The sequence below is a fragment of the Podarcis melisellensis genome (assembly GCF_964234715.1).
Source record: "Podarcis melisellensis genome assembly, chromosome: 7".
NCBI classification, from domain to species: domain Eukaryota; kingdom Metazoa; phylum Chordata; class Lepidosauria; order Squamata; family Lacertidae; genus Podarcis; species Podarcis melisellensis.
In genome coordinates this window covers 83,750,663-83,766,148 of record NC_138539.1, presented here as the reverse complement: position 1 = coordinate 83,766,148, position 15,486 = coordinate 83,750,663, and the positions used below count along the sequence as shown (strand labels likewise).

General features: G+C 50.3%; 1 protein-coding gene and 1 long non-coding RNA gene across 2 annotated transcripts in view; both read right to left on the bottom strand.

Annotated features, from left to right (window-relative positions):
* LOC309373612 overlaps window positions 1–15,486 on the bottom strand; it is a 67,705-nt gene that overhangs the window by 3,646 nt on the left and 48,573 nt on the right. The gene's annotated exons all lie outside the window — the stretch shown is intronic.
* LOC309374786 (disintegrin and metalloproteinase domain-containing protein 2-like) overlaps window positions 10,778–15,486 on the bottom strand; it is a gene marked incomplete at its 5' end in the record, with an annotated part of 46,126 nt that continues 41,417 nt past the window's right edge. Inside the window, 3 exons of the mRNA XM_081919968.1 lie at window positions 10,778–10,879; window positions 13,440–13,484; window positions 14,126–14,285. Of these exons, the coding sequence (XP_081776094.1) occupies window positions 10,852–10,879; window positions 13,440–13,484; window positions 14,126–14,285 (233 nt within the window). The 3' untranslated portion in view covers window positions 10,778–10,851. The remainder of the gene's footprint in view (window positions 10,880–13,439; window positions 13,485–14,125; window positions 14,286–15,486) is intronic.

Genomic DNA, 15,486 nt, shown 5'->3' with positions numbered 1-15,486 from the left:
GCTCACTCTCAAAGGTAGCCCCACGTAGATCATGTTGCAGAAGTCCAAGCAGGAGATAACCAGAGCATGCACCACTCTGGTGAGACAGTCCGCTGGCAGGTAGGGTCTCATCCTGCGTACCAGATGGAGCTGGTATACAGCTGCCCTGGACACAGAATTGACCTGCACCTCCATGGACAGCAGTGAGTCCAAAATTACTCCCAGGCTGCGCACCTGCTCCTTCAGGGGCACAGTTACCCCTTTCAGGACCAGGGAGTCCCCCACACCCGCCCGCCCCCTGTCCCCCCAAAACTCTACTTCAGTCTTGTCGGGATTCAACAAAGGTGGGTCTGTTAAATTGCAAACCACCTGAAAGAGTCTCCTTCTGCTATTTTCTGCAGATGCAATAGAGGCGGTGAAGAAAGTCCTCTTTGCCGTTGCCACTTGGTAGGCTCGATGTTGAGCTCTAACCCGTGTCCGGTCCGATTCAAAATGAGGTTTCTGCCACCGGTGCTCCCGCCGTCTCAGCAACTGTTTCATCGCCTTCAGCTCCGGGCTTCATGCAATCGGAGAGGGCACTTTGAACCGGACAGTCGACAGCCCTGGCTCAGCCAATTGCTGGGCAGCAGCAACAGCATCAATCTTTAAGTGCCCTTCAGGCCCCGACCCAAGCCAGGTGGAAAGAGGCCAGGTATGGCCTTTCAGGCTCTTGACAGGCAGTCCTGCTGAGATAAAGAGGCTCAGCCAACCCCTGCCATAGCTTTTCTGCCATCATCAAATACATTTCAATAGAGACTGTTCATTTCATTTGTAAAAATACTGTTTCAACATACCCTTCTGATTGATTTTTTTGTTTTCTTTTGAATTGTCCAGAGCACACAGACTTAAAGGTAAAGGTAAAGGTACCCCTGCCCGTACGGGCCAGTCTTGACAGACTCTGGGGTTGTGCGCCCATCTCATTTAAGAGGCCAGGGGCCAGCGCTGTCCGGAGACACTTCCGGGTCACGTGGCCAGCGTGACATCGCTGCTCTGGCGAGCCAGAGCCGCACACGGAAACGCCGTTTACCTTCCCGCTGGTAAGCGGTCCCTATTTATCTACTTGCACCTGGAGGTGCTTTCGAACTGCTAGGTTGGCAGGCGCTGGGACCGAGCAGCGGGAGCGCACCCCGCTGCGGGGATTCGAACCGCCGACCTTTCGATCGGCAAGTCCTAGGCGCTGAGGCTTTAACCCACAGCGCCACCTGCGTCCCCACACAGACTTACATTATTACAATAAAAAAGAAGATATACACAATTTACCTGCAGCAACAGTAAGTGACCGCCTAGTCTTAACCCTTTGGCTTCTGGGTGTGGGGTGTAAAGGTGCAGCCAAGTGCGACATTCCGATAGAGGACTAACGGCCTCCATGTTCTAACCAGTTGCTGTGACAACCAGTTTGTCGGTTGCTGGTAGTTTTGAAATATAACTGCTCAGTTGCAGTCTCCTCGGAACCAACTTCCCTCTGGTATATTTTATTTGCTTGTTATGTAACCTAAGCCTGCCTTCAGGTCCAGTTCTGTAAACCTGAATGAATCTGAGAGTAAAATAGTGTTATATTAATGTGAATCAGATTCATGTGTGTATTCTTTAAGAGGGATTCAAAGGGATTTTTAACCAGGAAGGGATCTTTATTAGTAGAACTCAGACAAGTCAGCAACAAGCTGATCGCTGCATAAACTTATAAAGGGGATTGTTTAACTCTGCTAAAGTAAACCTTCCCACAATGGGGAGGCTGTAGCTCAGTGGCAGAGCACGGGCTGTGCATGGAGAAGGTCCCAAGTTCAGTCTCCAGTGTCTCTAGGCAGAGACCCTGTCTGAAACCCTGGAGAACCATGGCTTGTCTTAACGTGAAACGTGACCCAGGCCACTTACTAATCTGCACCTGATTTTGATTTCAGGCTCCAGAAGGTGATCAGATTGGGCCTTTTCTAGTCCACTACTACCTCAACAGGGCCACTGGTCTTATTTTGCTCAGAACTGTCCAGCAGGTCAGAGGAAGTGAGAATACTCAGTTTATGCACCATGCCTACTCTAGACAAAAGCGCCCCACAAAATATTTATTTTTTTATTTCTTAGGAAGCATCTTACCCAAACTGTTCAGCAGCAAGTTCCCAGAATGGCTTACAAGGGTTCAAAGAAGCCCAGTATTAGTAGTAGTAGTAGTAAAACAATAAAAAATGACAACACATACATAACAATGGAGCTTCCCAAGAAAACAGCATGGTGGAAAAAATTCCAGGAATGATTAAAAATGGATGAATCTAAAAGGCACTGAAAGGAAAAGAGAGATGTCATGCAAGAAGTCTCCTTAGAGAGGGGAACTGATAAGGCTGCAGTAAGGGGTACTGAGAGAAAGGCCTTTGGCTCAGATTATTGCAGACAAACACCGGCTCTCTCGGCCTGAAGCAAGATGAGCGCCACATCCCATAGTTGCCATTCAGGGGTCCTTTAATTTTACCTAGAGAACAGCAACATTAGAATGGCTGGGGTGGTTCCCTGCTTATGGAATGCTGTCCCAGGGAGGCTCACATGGTACCTTTATTACATATCTTTGGGGGCCAGACAAGAACATATTCCTCTTCTCACAGGCCTTGGGCTGATTAAACAATCTATGGCCTTTTAAAGGGTGGGTGGTGACATGAATGAATGGAAGATTGTTAGAAGCACAATTCTGGGGGAATTGAAACTGTGGGCAGGAGGGGAAGGGTTAAAAACTTCATGTAAGCCTAGTTAATAGAGAATTTCAATTGTGTAAATGCTGCATCAGTTGCTTTTTTCTCATTTAAAAAAATAACTTTAGAGCGAATGCTTCTATCAAGGATACATACAAGGGTTCCCCAACTCTGTTGCAATACTCAGCACCTGTCATGGGCTCAGGTAAGAGATTTCAACACCTCAGTCAATTATCTGTCAAGCCTAGCAGCAACCTGTCTCTGGCATAATCCAGGCACCAGATGTTTCACAAAAGTACATGCAGTATATGTCCTGTCTCTCCCATCCCCATCCTTGTGTTTCACACTCCTGATTTTCTTCAGCAGCCCAATATATTTGCTCTTCTCTGAGCAGTGGAAAGTTCCCAGGTGTGGTCCCTACCCAGGTTTGGTTTCCTTTGGAAGGAACTCACTGGAGACTTAATTTGTGTTTTGTAGTATTTGAGTTTATTTACAAACATGCATGTTGAGCATAAGTGGAGGCCCTGCTTAAGCATTCCAGTAGGCAGCTAAATACCCCTGTCCCTGAATGAGGTATCTGGAGGAGATGGCCAGCACCCTAAGATACTGTGCGCCCAAACACAGGGCTAGCAGACTCCAGGGATTAATCGGCAGCCCTTACCCAGCCTTTTCCTTCTCCATAATGTCTTCTTGGAATAATTTAGGGCTTATCCACACTCATCTTTCCTCCACTTTCCTGGCACAGCCCACAATTTAAAGCTCTGTGTCTGAGCACCTGTTTCTAGCTTCCTCAAACTCGGCCCTCCAGATGTTTTTGGCCTACAACTCCCATGATCCCTAGCTAGCAGCACCAGTGGGATGGGAATTGTAGTCTCAAAACATCTGGAGGGCCGAGTCTGAGGAAGCCTGCTCTGGAGCATTCCCTGTAAAACACACTCTTTAACTCTCAACTGGAGCAAATGTCAATCAGTGGAAAACCCAAATGGATGTTTGCACTGATTCAGCTTTAACAAGTGTTTAACCCCCGGCAAACTGCTCTGACACGGAGCGTTAAAGCGTGGGCCCTGGAGCTCTGCCTGAAAGAGTTGGACCAAAGATAAGTGTGGTTAGTTTTCAAAGGAAGAGAGGGGGTCAGCATCATCAAAGGGCAGCCAAGGGGAAAGGGTGGAACAGGATGTGTTCAAGGGGCTGAAGGTGTTCAAGGTGAGACAAAAGTCATGGGCGCGATTTTCTTGGGCCATGAGCACCGAAAAGTGGAGGAGAGGTGCAAGATAAGGAATGGGAGTTTGCTTTGACTCTGGGAGCAATCAGGAAGCCATTTGTGTGAAGCTGGGCGAAAACCTATCCATTCTTAAGGAAATCAGCCCTGAGTGCTCACTGGAAGGAAAGATCCTGAAGCTGAGGCTCCAATACTTTGGCCACCTCATGAGAAGAGAAGACTCCCTAGAAAAGACCCTGATGTTGGGAAAGATTGAGGGCACAAGGAGAAGGGGACGGCAGAGGACGAGATGGTTGGACAGTGTTCTCGAAGCTACTAAAATGAGTTTGACCAAACTGCGGGAAGCAGTGGAAGACAGGAGTGCCTGGTGTGCTCTGGTCCATGGGGTCACGAAGAGTCGGACAAGACTAAACGACTAAACAACAACGATGTATGTATGTATGTGCATGGGAAATGAGGGGCAGATGGAGCTCAGCAACCTGGGAGGGTATGTAGTAGCAGTAGTAGTAGTAGTAGTAGTAGTAGTAATTTATTATTTATACCCCTCCCATCTGGCTGGGTTTCCCCAGCCACTCAGGGCGGCTTCCAATAAAAGACTAAAAATACATTGAAACATCAGTCATTAAAAACTTCCCTAAACAGGGCTGCCTTCAGATGTCTTCTAAACGTCAGAGGGTAGTTTATTTCTTTGACATCTGGTGGGAGAGCGTTCCACAGGGTGGGCGCCACAACCAAGAAGGCCCTCTGCCTCATTCCCTGTATGTAGAAGGAAAGCTGATCTGAAATCTCCGCTGCCTTGCAAGGCATCATCGGGGAAGAGAATTGTTATGTAGTGTAGTTTCACCCTGGGCCAACAGGGGGATACTGTATATAGTTTTCACTCAGGTCTGTAGATAGTTTTCACTCAGGTCCGCAGCAGTTATTTTAGGCGGGAACTCTGGGCTGTGGTTGTTACAATGTTGACAGCCGGCTGCCTATAAAAGCAGGCCGGCTGAGCTGTTTGCAGTCAGTTCTATTCCAGCTTACAAAATAAAGAGCTACTTGAAGAAATCGCTGTGCCGGCTGCTATGTCAACCCACAACTTAATACTGGCGACGAAGGTGGGATGGATGGACATCAGAGCACAGCCAGATGCGGCCAGCCTCTGAACTGAGCTGAATCACTGAGCTGAATCACAGAGCGAAATCACTGAGCGAAATCACTGGGCAGAACCAATTCAGAGCTGACTGTTCTGGCTAGAGCACTGTGTTCCATCCATCGCCCTTCACGCCGGCATCGGAATCATGGCTTCACTTGTGCCTCTACTGCCGTTTGCGCCAGCCTCTGAATCATGGGACTCCTACCTCGCTCGGTTCGACTGCTACCTCCAAGCCAACGAGCTGACAGCAGTATCAAAGGATCGGAAGCGGGGCCTATTCCTCAGCCTCTGTGGGCCTGAGGTGTTTGAGACGGCCCGAGCATTGGTTGCGCCTGAAGCAGTCCAGGCAACACCATGGGACACGATCCAAGAGAAGCTCCGCAACCACTATGCACCAAAGCCGTCCAAGATTGCTGCCCGCCATGCGTTCTACCACCGGAACCAGGCAGAGGGGGAGTCAATCAACAGCTACACCACCGCCCTGCGCCAGGCTGCAATGCACTGTGAGTTCCGAGACTTAGACGATGCCCTGATGGATCGAATCGTCTGCGGGGTCCGGGACATCCATCTGCAACGGCGTCTCCTAGCCAAGCCGGACCTCACGCTACAGAAAGCCATTGAGGAGGCTGTGGCCTCAGAAGCTGCTGAACGCTCCGCCCAGGAGATCCGCAAGTCCAGCAGCCCGCGTCTTGCTAGGGAGCCAGTTCCGGTGCATCATGAAGAGGCCAGCAGTGATGAGGCATCCTCCAGTGAAGACGATGACGTGCACCAGACAAAGCGGGAGCGCAGGAAGTTCCAACAGAAGTCCAAGGGCCAACCGGAATGTGCCGGCTGCGGAGGCAACCATTCCCGTGCCAAGTGTCGATTCAGAGACGCCATCTGTAGGAAGTGTTCCAGAAGGGGCCACATCGCTAAGGTCTGCCGATCGGCTCCGTCTGACACCCCCCCCTTCATCGACTCGCAAGTCCAAGTCTTCACTCCAGTCTGCCAAGGAAAGTTGTTTCGCTCTCACCAACTGCCGCTGCCCGTCTGGAACCACGATTGGCCAAACCGACTCGCCTACGCGACACAAGCTGAACGTCACGGTGCTCATTGAAGGAGCTCCATGTGACATGGAGATCGACACCGGGTCTGCCCTGTCCATCGTGTCATGGAGCACCATCAAAAGACTGGTACCCAGAGTGTCCAAGAGGCAACTCAACTCTCACCGCGTACACCTGAGAGACTACCAGGGAAACGACATTCCCGTGGTAGGCGTTGGCCGGTTCCGGATCGCCTTCAAGGATTTTTCGGGCCTGCTCCGGTTGGTGGTGGTCGAAGGTCAGCGGCCAAGCCTCCTAGGGCTAGACTGGTTTGATGCCCTCGGCCTGGAAGTCACCGGCATCAACTGCATCTCTAACGCAGAGACTGAGGGTCTGGTCAAAGACTTTGCCGAGGTTTTTGACGGCACCTTGGGGCAATATACAGGTACGCCCATCTCCTTTAGCCTTGATCCACAAGTCGCCCCCATCAAGCTAAAGCCACGCCGGGTTCCCTTTGCTCTCAAGGCTAAGGTGGACGAACAACTGGACAAACTGATTGCCCAAGGAGTTTTGGAGCCGGTTGACCACGCCAAGTGGGAAACCCCCATCGTCACGCCTGTCAAGCCAGATGGGTCGGTGAGAATCTGCGCTGACTACAAGTGCACGATCAACAAGGCACTTCAGCAGCACGCTTATCCGGTTCCTGTTGTCCAACACCTGCTGCATTCCCTGGGTGAGGGTAAGGTCTTCGCTAAGCTGGACCTTGCCCAAGCATATCAACAACTGCCAGTTGATGATGCCACTGCTGAAGCCCAGACGATCGTCACCCACCGGGGGGCATTCCGTTGCCTCCGGTTGCAGTTTGGGGTGAGTGTGGCTCCTGGAATCTTCCAAAGCCTTATGGAGCGTCTCCTGCAAGGGCTTCCGGGCGTGGTACCATATTTTGATGACGTCTTGGTGTCTGCAGACTCACACCAGCAGCTGTTCGAGCGCCTCCGTGCCGTGCTGACCAGGTTCCAAGAGGCCGGGCTCAAGGTAAAGAGGGAGAAGTGCCAGATCGCCGTTCCACAGGTAGAGTTCCTGGGCTATCTTATCGATGCCTCCGGCCTTCACCCAACCACATCCAAGATCCGCGCTATCCAGCAGGCCCCCACCCCAAAGAACAAAACGGAGTTGCAGGCATTCCTGGGGCTGCTGAACTTTTATAACATGTTCCTGCCCCACAAAGCCACAGTGGCTGAGCCTCTTCACCGACTCCTTAGCACTAAGACGCCTTGGGCCTGGGGTCATCGGGAGACGGCGGCCTTCAACGCGGTCAAGGCTCTCCTTTCTTCAGACAGTGTGCTGGTACAGTACAGTGAATCCAGGCCGCTGGTCCTTGCCTGCGACGCCTCACCTTTTGGCATCGGTGCTGTCCTTAGTCACCGTTTTCCAGATGGAAGAGAAGCACCGCTCGCCTACTTTTCCAGGACACTATCTCCAACGGAACGGAATTACAGCCAGCTCGACAAGGAGGCATTGGCACTTGTGGCTGGAGTGAAGAGGTTCCATGAATACCTCTATGGCAGGACTTTTGACCTCATCACTGACCACAAGCCACTCCTGGGCCTCCTCGCCGGTGATCGTCCAACTCCACCGGTCCTCTCGCCACGCATGCTGCGATGGACTGTTTTCCTGGCTGCCTACCACTACCGGCTCATCCATCGCCTGGGGAAATCGATGGGCCATGCCGACGCCCTCAGCCGTTGCCCTCTTCCAGCATTTGTGGAAGACCCGGCTCCAGCTTCATCGCTCCTTCTGATTGAGGATCTTCCGGCAGCGCCTGTATCAGCTACCACTGTGGCCTCCGCGTCTGCCCAGGATCACACCATCAGCCGGGTGCTCAACTGGGTGTGGAGGGGGTGGCCACAAGGGCCTTTTGCATCGGAGTTCCAGCCCTTCGCAACCAGACAACATGAACTCTCAGCTCATCGCGGCTGTCTGCTGTGGGGAGACCGCGTCGTGATTCCCCAGGGACTCCGTCAGCGCGTCCTGGAGGCTCTGCACGTTGGCCACCCGGGAATTGTCAAAATGAAGGCATTGGCTCGGTGTTACGTCTGGTGGCCTAATATGGACGATGCCATCACTGCCTGGGTGTCCGCCTGTCAAGCGTGCCAAGAGTCGAGGCCTGCACCACCGGCAGCTAAGGGACACACCTGGGAGATGCCAAAGACACCCTGGTCGAGGGTGCACATCGATCTGGCTGGCCCCTTTCACGGCCGGACCTTTATGGTAGTGGTGGACGCCTATTCCAAATGGCTGGAGGTCGCCCTGATGCCCTCCACCACTACCGAAGCTGTCATCCGGGTGCTGCGAGGCCTGTTTGCAACGCATGGGTGTCCTGATGTCCTTGTCTCTGACAACGGACCGCAGTTCACGTCAGGCACCTTTGAGCGGTATCTTTTGGGACTGGGCATCCGCCATGCCCTAACGGCACCCTTTCATCCATCCAGCAACGGGCAAGCAGAAAGAATGGTGCGCTCGGCAAAAGAGGCACTGGCGCGCCTGGACCGGGGAGACTGGCATGAGCGGGTCGCCGAATACTTGTTCGTGCAACACATCACCCCTCATGCGGCCACAGGGAGGAGTCCTGCTGAACTGCTTATGGGCCGCCGCCTCAGGTCACCGCTCGACCGGCTACACCCGGACTTTACCGTGGCTGAACCCCCAGGCTGTGCCAACGCGCCACGGTCATTTGTCCCAGGAAACCAGGTCTTTGCCCGGAACTATGTGGGGGACATTCCTTGGGTGCCAGCCACAGTAGTGGGAGTCACTGGACCTCGCTCGTACCAGGTGGCACTCGAAGATGGACGCTTGTGGCGACGGCACATAGACCAGCTTAGGCGCAGGGTTGGGAACTTGGACACTACCAAGGTGCCCCCAACTGCGCTTGCAGCTCCAGAAGAGACACGTACAGATGGCGAGGCCCCACCTACACCTCCCTCGCAAACTACCAGCGTGGAGCCGAACCAAGCCGCTTCAGAACAGACTCAGACCACTCCACTTGCGGAGGCTCCACCCACAGCAGCGGATCCAGGGGAGTTGGTTCCAACGCCACCTAGGGTCGCACCACAGCCTCAGCGAGAACTGTGTGGCCCTCCGGACTTGGCTACCAGTCCCCGGCGGTCTGGCAGAGTTTCCAAGCGCCCAACTTATTTAAAGGACTATGTTGTTGGACATGTATCACTGTTGGTCTAAGTATGGGAAATGTAACCGATATGCTTTTGTGCCTAATTGAACCATTACGCGTAGTGCTGTATATAAGGAAACCATTACGATTGTAACTAACGCCTTATCTCGGTGGGGAGGGGTGTTATGTAGTGTAGTTTCACCCTGGGCCAACAGGGGGATACTGTATATAGTTTTCACTCAGGTCTGTAGATAGTTTTCACTCAGGTCCGCAGCAGTTATTTTAGGCGGGAACTCTGGGCTGTGGTTGTTACAATGTTGACAGCCGGCTGCCTATAAAAGCAGGCCGGCTGAGCTGTTTGCAGTCAGTTCTATTCCAGCTTACAAAATAAAGAGCTACTTGAAGAAATCGCTGTGCCGGCTGCTATGTCAACCCACAACTTAATAAGAATGCTCAGGAGAAACCCTACACAAATCCAGAGTGCAGTCTCTAAAACGGTTGGATGGCACCTTGTACACCTCTGTCTGGCAACTCCTGCAGCCAAGCTGGTGCTTTCCTTTGGACCTCATCAGTGAGGCCAAGAGGGGGACCCTGCCATCTGGGCATCCCAGGACCTCCAGGCACACTGCCCAGGCTTGTGCCTTGGGGTGGTCACTTTGGTGCTACCAGTGCAGCTGTGTGACTTGTAGTTTCCACAGACATCAGGCTGGTGGCTCTGGATAATGGGAGGCCTGACTAGATGAAACCCAGAATGGGGAACCTCAGGCTCAAGGTCACATGCAGCTTTCTAGATCTAAGAGTCTTCCCAGGCCACACCCCACACCAGCCCTGCTTTGCCAACCTTTGTGTGTGTTACCAGAATAGGTACCAGAAAAGAGGAGCTGCTCTCAGTAAATTAGGTTGGCTGGGACATAAGATTTGCGCTGCCATTCTGCTCCTTCCCCCAGATCACCTGTCTTAGCAGTAGTGTGCGAGGCGACAAACTTTCATTCACAAACAAAAACCACTGTAAAGCTGGAAGAAGGGGACAAAGTACAGTGGTACCTCGATTTAAGAACAGTCCTGTTTACAAATGATTCGGTTTACGAACTCTGCAAAACTGGAAGTAGTGTCCCAGTTTGCAAACTTTACCTCGGTCTAAGAACAGAATCAGAACGGTGGAAGGGCACAAGCGGCAGGAGGCCTCATTAGGGAAAGCGCACCTCGGTTTAAGAATGGTTTTGGTTTAAGAAAGGACTTCTGGAACAGATTAAGTTCGTAAACCGAGGTACCACTGTAATGGTTTCATTTCTGTTTTCCACACAGCTGGTAAGCCTAAGAAGCTGGTTGGGGACCGGGGGCAACTTTAGCTGAGAAGAATGCTTGGATGTGTGGCTAAGAATACAAACTTTGCTTTTAGGTAGAGCTTTGATGGGTAATTGGCAGGACTTGCAGTCTCAGCATCCACCTGCTGACGCCAACCCATAATGAATCCCCTGCATGCTGTATCCAAATGCAAAGAAGGACCTGGAGAACCATTCACAGAATACTTTTCACCTGTACTGTATAAACAAGCAGTCATTTATTAGGCAGCTACAAGTCATATAAACAGCAGGAGCCTGGCCCAGGTCTGGTCACGTTGTGTCTTCTCGGTTGCTCAAGCTACTCACATGACGGGGGCAGCAGGAGGGAGAGAGGAGAGAAGACATGATGGAGATAAGGAGAATCCGCAAAATGAGGCAAAAAAATAAATGGGGCATCTACATTTCCTTAGCACCACCCAGAAAGATGGAGAAGAGATTGGGAAAACCATCTTCTCCCATAGAAGCCTCTCCACTCCATAGTCTTTGAAATTTCTGTACCAGGGCTGGCCCAAGACACTTTGGCCCCTAAGGCAAACCACAGACTGGGACCTCCTGCCTGTCAGGGAGGAAGGGCTGAGTGAAGATCTAAATCAGGAAATGGGGGGAATAAAGGTGTGCATTGGGAACAAGAATCGGAGGAGATCTGTTCACCAAGAGGCCTCTGTAGAGGTGGCATGGGGGGGTGGGTTGCCAAAGAAAGCACCGATCCGGCCTCCAAGGAGTGCTGTCACTGCCACCACAGCAGCAGCAGGAGGTGATGCGTACTTTGGAGGCCAGATCTGCTGCCCCTATGAATCCTGCTGCCTGTGGCAGTCGCTTTCCCTTGCCTCTTGGGTGAACTGGCCCTGCTTTGTAACTTTCCTATGGGAGGCAAGATCTAGTGTGGGGCTTTGCCTGGAAGTGCTGCTGTTATGAAACAGTTTCCCAAGCAATGCCTGTCACTGCTTTACTCAGCCTTCACCAACGTGGTGCCCACCAGATGTTTCAGACCACAACTCCCTTCAGCCCTGGCATCAAATGGCCATGCTGGCTGAGACCAACAGGAGCTGCACTCCAAAACATCTGGAGGGCACCACGCTGGTGAAGGCTGGCAGAGTTTTAGGTGTGCCATTTAACATTTTTGAATTGATGAAACCATGTGAATGGAGAAAACAGAAAAAAATTCAAAAGAAAATAAGAAAAAGCAAACATCGCTGTCATTAATAGGACAGTATTTAATGAGTCTTTTGTTTGTAGTTGTAGTATTTATATATTTATGATCTATAATTTAAGGAGACTCATAGTCATAGACTAGCAGAAGTCATGAACATTTTTTTTTAAATTCTTTGGAATCCTGCCTGACAGTCCCCTCCAGGAGACAAGCAAAATTCCTCCTTGTTTAGAAAGGCTTGGGGTTGTGCGACTGATTCCTGCGTGCCGTTTGATCCATCCTAACTCATGTTCCATGTCAACCACAGTGAGGCCCACCTCTTTGGGTGAACATTAGCAAAAATGTTCCTAACATCAAGCTGGTGCCCTAATATAAAAATTGCCCAAATAATCTGCTGTCTATAGTACCACTTTCTAAGGTATTGATGGACTCCTCTTGGTATTAATGATTATGGTCTCAGGGAAAATCAATGCCCCATGAGCTGTGTCATCCATTTGTGTTGCTTTGGCTGACTGGTTCAGGAAGTGCCCTGGGCTGGAATCCATGTGGGCAGCCTCCTAAAAGTTCCCTTTCTTTTATTCCTGACATCACTGTTGGATTTCCCCCCAGTTAGGTATACAAAAGCTGAGTAAGGGTATTTCCACATCAACCTTGATGTGGCACAAACTCTCATTTTCTGCATCACAATCTGTCACTCAGTGCCAGTGATCAACTGGAGGCTGATGGCTGTTGCGGGGTGTCTGTGACTCTGCCTGTTGTATCTTCCACTCTTGGCCTTGGATAACCTTGGGTGGGCCCTGAACCTTAGTCTCAGCTCAGGACGACTGTGAGTGCTCTTTGAAGGCCCCCGAAGCCCAGAGCTATATGGGTGCTGTTTTGTGGGGGGTTCTTCTTCCTCCCCTTTGGTGTTGTGCTAAAAGAACAACAGCTGTGAGTTCAAGCAGTCTGGCTTGTAGGGGTGCCTGGAGACAAGCAGTAGGGGGCTGACTGCTGGCTGTGCCACTGAATCTGTGCCACTGGGGGGACACTGTGATGCACACTGTGTGTCAGATGATGCAGTGGTGCAGGGGGCAGTTTGTGGGCATGGTTGCTGATGGAGTCCAGGATTGGTAGGTTTTGATGGTTTTCCAGGAATGCTGTGTCTATTGTGAGTATTAAGCTGACTTCTAATTTTTGAGCTCGTTTGGAGGTTCTAGCAGGGGAACGCAGCTATTGTATACCCTTGACCGAAGAACGATACACTCCTTCTATTTGGGATGGTCGTCCTCTTCCACCGAGCGCGCAGCTTTGGGAGGGATGCACATGAAGCAGTGAAGGAGGAAGGGGAAACCCGCCTACCCAGCTAGATCAGCCGGGTCAACCCTGGCGATCAGTGGGGTGACAGATGTCGCAGCCAGATCGCCCTCACATCCCAAGCTGACTTCTAATTTTTGGACTGGTGTAGAGTGAGACTGAATAGTTTGTTTTCAGGTCTTATTTTACTGTGTGTTCCCTTGAGGCTCCTTGGAAGGAAAGGTAACATGCAGATTTTGCAGAGAAACCCAGTCCTTCTTTAATTGGTGGGAAAAACTAGACAATTTAATCCATGTTTCACTATCACAAAGGGAGAAAATAAATTAGGGAGTGATCCTTTTCTAGACTGCAGCCAGCTCTGGAAGGAAAATTAGTTTCTTTTTAATCAGTATACTTTAAGTTAGTTGAAGCTTACCTTGTTTTGTCTGACATGCTATATTCATCGGATCTAGTATAAGAACTGAAATGTAATGAGAATTAAGATTACTGGTACTTAACCTCAATTATATACAGATAAACATACCTTGGCTTTGTCATGGGGCTAGCTTTACTATACAGTATGAAAATTAATTATTATTATATGTACTGGGGTGGGCAGCCTATGGCCCTACACCTCCCATCTTTCCTGACCACTAGCCATAATGGGTTGTTGCAGTACAACAGCACCTGGAGGGTCACAGGTTTCCTGTCCTTGCTTTTCTTTCTGTTGTTGGACATCATCTCCCTCCAGTATGGCCAACCACATCTGGAGGGATACAGCCTCCCCGCCCCCCGATATATACCAACAGCAAACTCCTATCTGTGTTATTATGTAGCTGAAATGGCACCTCTGACGCAAGAGCAGGCTCAGACGAACCCCAAGGTTTGCAGAAATACCACAAAAATATTAGGAAAAATCCCTAAGCAAGGGACTCCCCCCAACCCCCTCCCCCACAGCCCAATGCAAAAGTGGATGAGAGGGGAAAAGGGCATGTGGAGGTAGCCATGGCTGAAGAAGACTGCATTCTGTTGCAGGTCCTACTTGTCCAAATTGTTGGTGGACCAGAAGATTTCAGGTGTGTACAGGGCAGGCCCTGATAAAGTGTGGCCTAAGTGACTTACTCAGAATCACCTAGGGACCCGCTGTCCTCTATGAAATAGTTGCTGATCCGTGCCCATTTGACAATCAGGACAGCTGACCCAACCACAATGGGCAGAAAGAGAAATATGCTCAGGAGCACCCACGTCCGCATGTTGTCCTCTATGGCTCTTTCTGTAATATCTAGATGGAAACAAATTTCACAGCAAAGGCTGAACCAGGAGAGCTGCCGCATTAGACATTTTTAGCGTGGCACCGCCCAATGCTCCAATTTTTAAGAATTTTTTAAAGATTAGGAAGCAAACTCTTTCCACATTGCTAAAACAGCAACAACCAGAAAGGTTTTTTATTTTTTAATTTAGCATTATTGAGGTATAAAAATGTAATATTGTAGTAACACAGTTTTACAGCACTATTCCTCTCTTTCATTAAAAATAAATAGAGAGCTGGAAAGGTGTTAAATTAAAAGACCGTTTAAAAATATGTATAAAATGGGGTCATAAAATGGCATCCTTCACAAAGGACACAGTGAAGCTGCAGACAGAAGTTATGCCAAATCCACAGGTGTCAGCAGAACACAGCAGGTTATACACAAAGAAAAATGCCCTACTACTAATGATGTAAGAAATCAGTTGCAGTTCTGCTTGCAGCTTACAGCAGAAAAGCAGTAACTGGGTAGCACTAGGAATGTGTTAGCCTCTTTCTCTGCAGTGTTCTCTCTCTCTTCTGTGTCTAAGGGCTATGCTCATGTACAGCTCCTGTTCCTTTCACTGGAGTTTGGGCAAGAAGAAGAAGAAGAAGAGTTTGGATTTGATATCCCGCTTTATCACTACCCGAAGGAGTCCCAAAGCGGCTAACATTCTCCTTTCCCTTCCTCCCCCACAACAAACACTCTGTGAGGTGACTGGGGCTGAGAGACTTCAGAGAAGTGTGACTAGCCCAAGGTCACCCAGCAGCTGCATGTGGAGGAGCGGGGAAGCGAACCCGGTTCCCCAGATTACGAGTCCACTGCTCTTAACCACTACACCACACTGGCTCTCCTGGTCCAGTGTCTCCTGTGCTCCAGGATTATTACAAGAAGAAGAAGGTATTGTTTGGATTTTTTACTCTGGCACCAATAAGTTTTGTTCTGGCCCAATTAATTGTACATCAGCAAGTACACCCACGTTGATTTTGTACTAGTCCACAGGGATTCAGCTGGCCCATCAGAATCCACAAGTCCATCAAAGCCTGGTTTAGAGAGGGGCAGTAGTACTAAAACATTTGCTTTTCACTTTTGCTCTTTGAAAAAGAACTAGAAATACAGGGATGGAGAGAGGGGTTATGTTTATACAGTGGTGCCCCGCAAGACGAATGCCTCGCAAGACGGAAGACCCGCTAGACG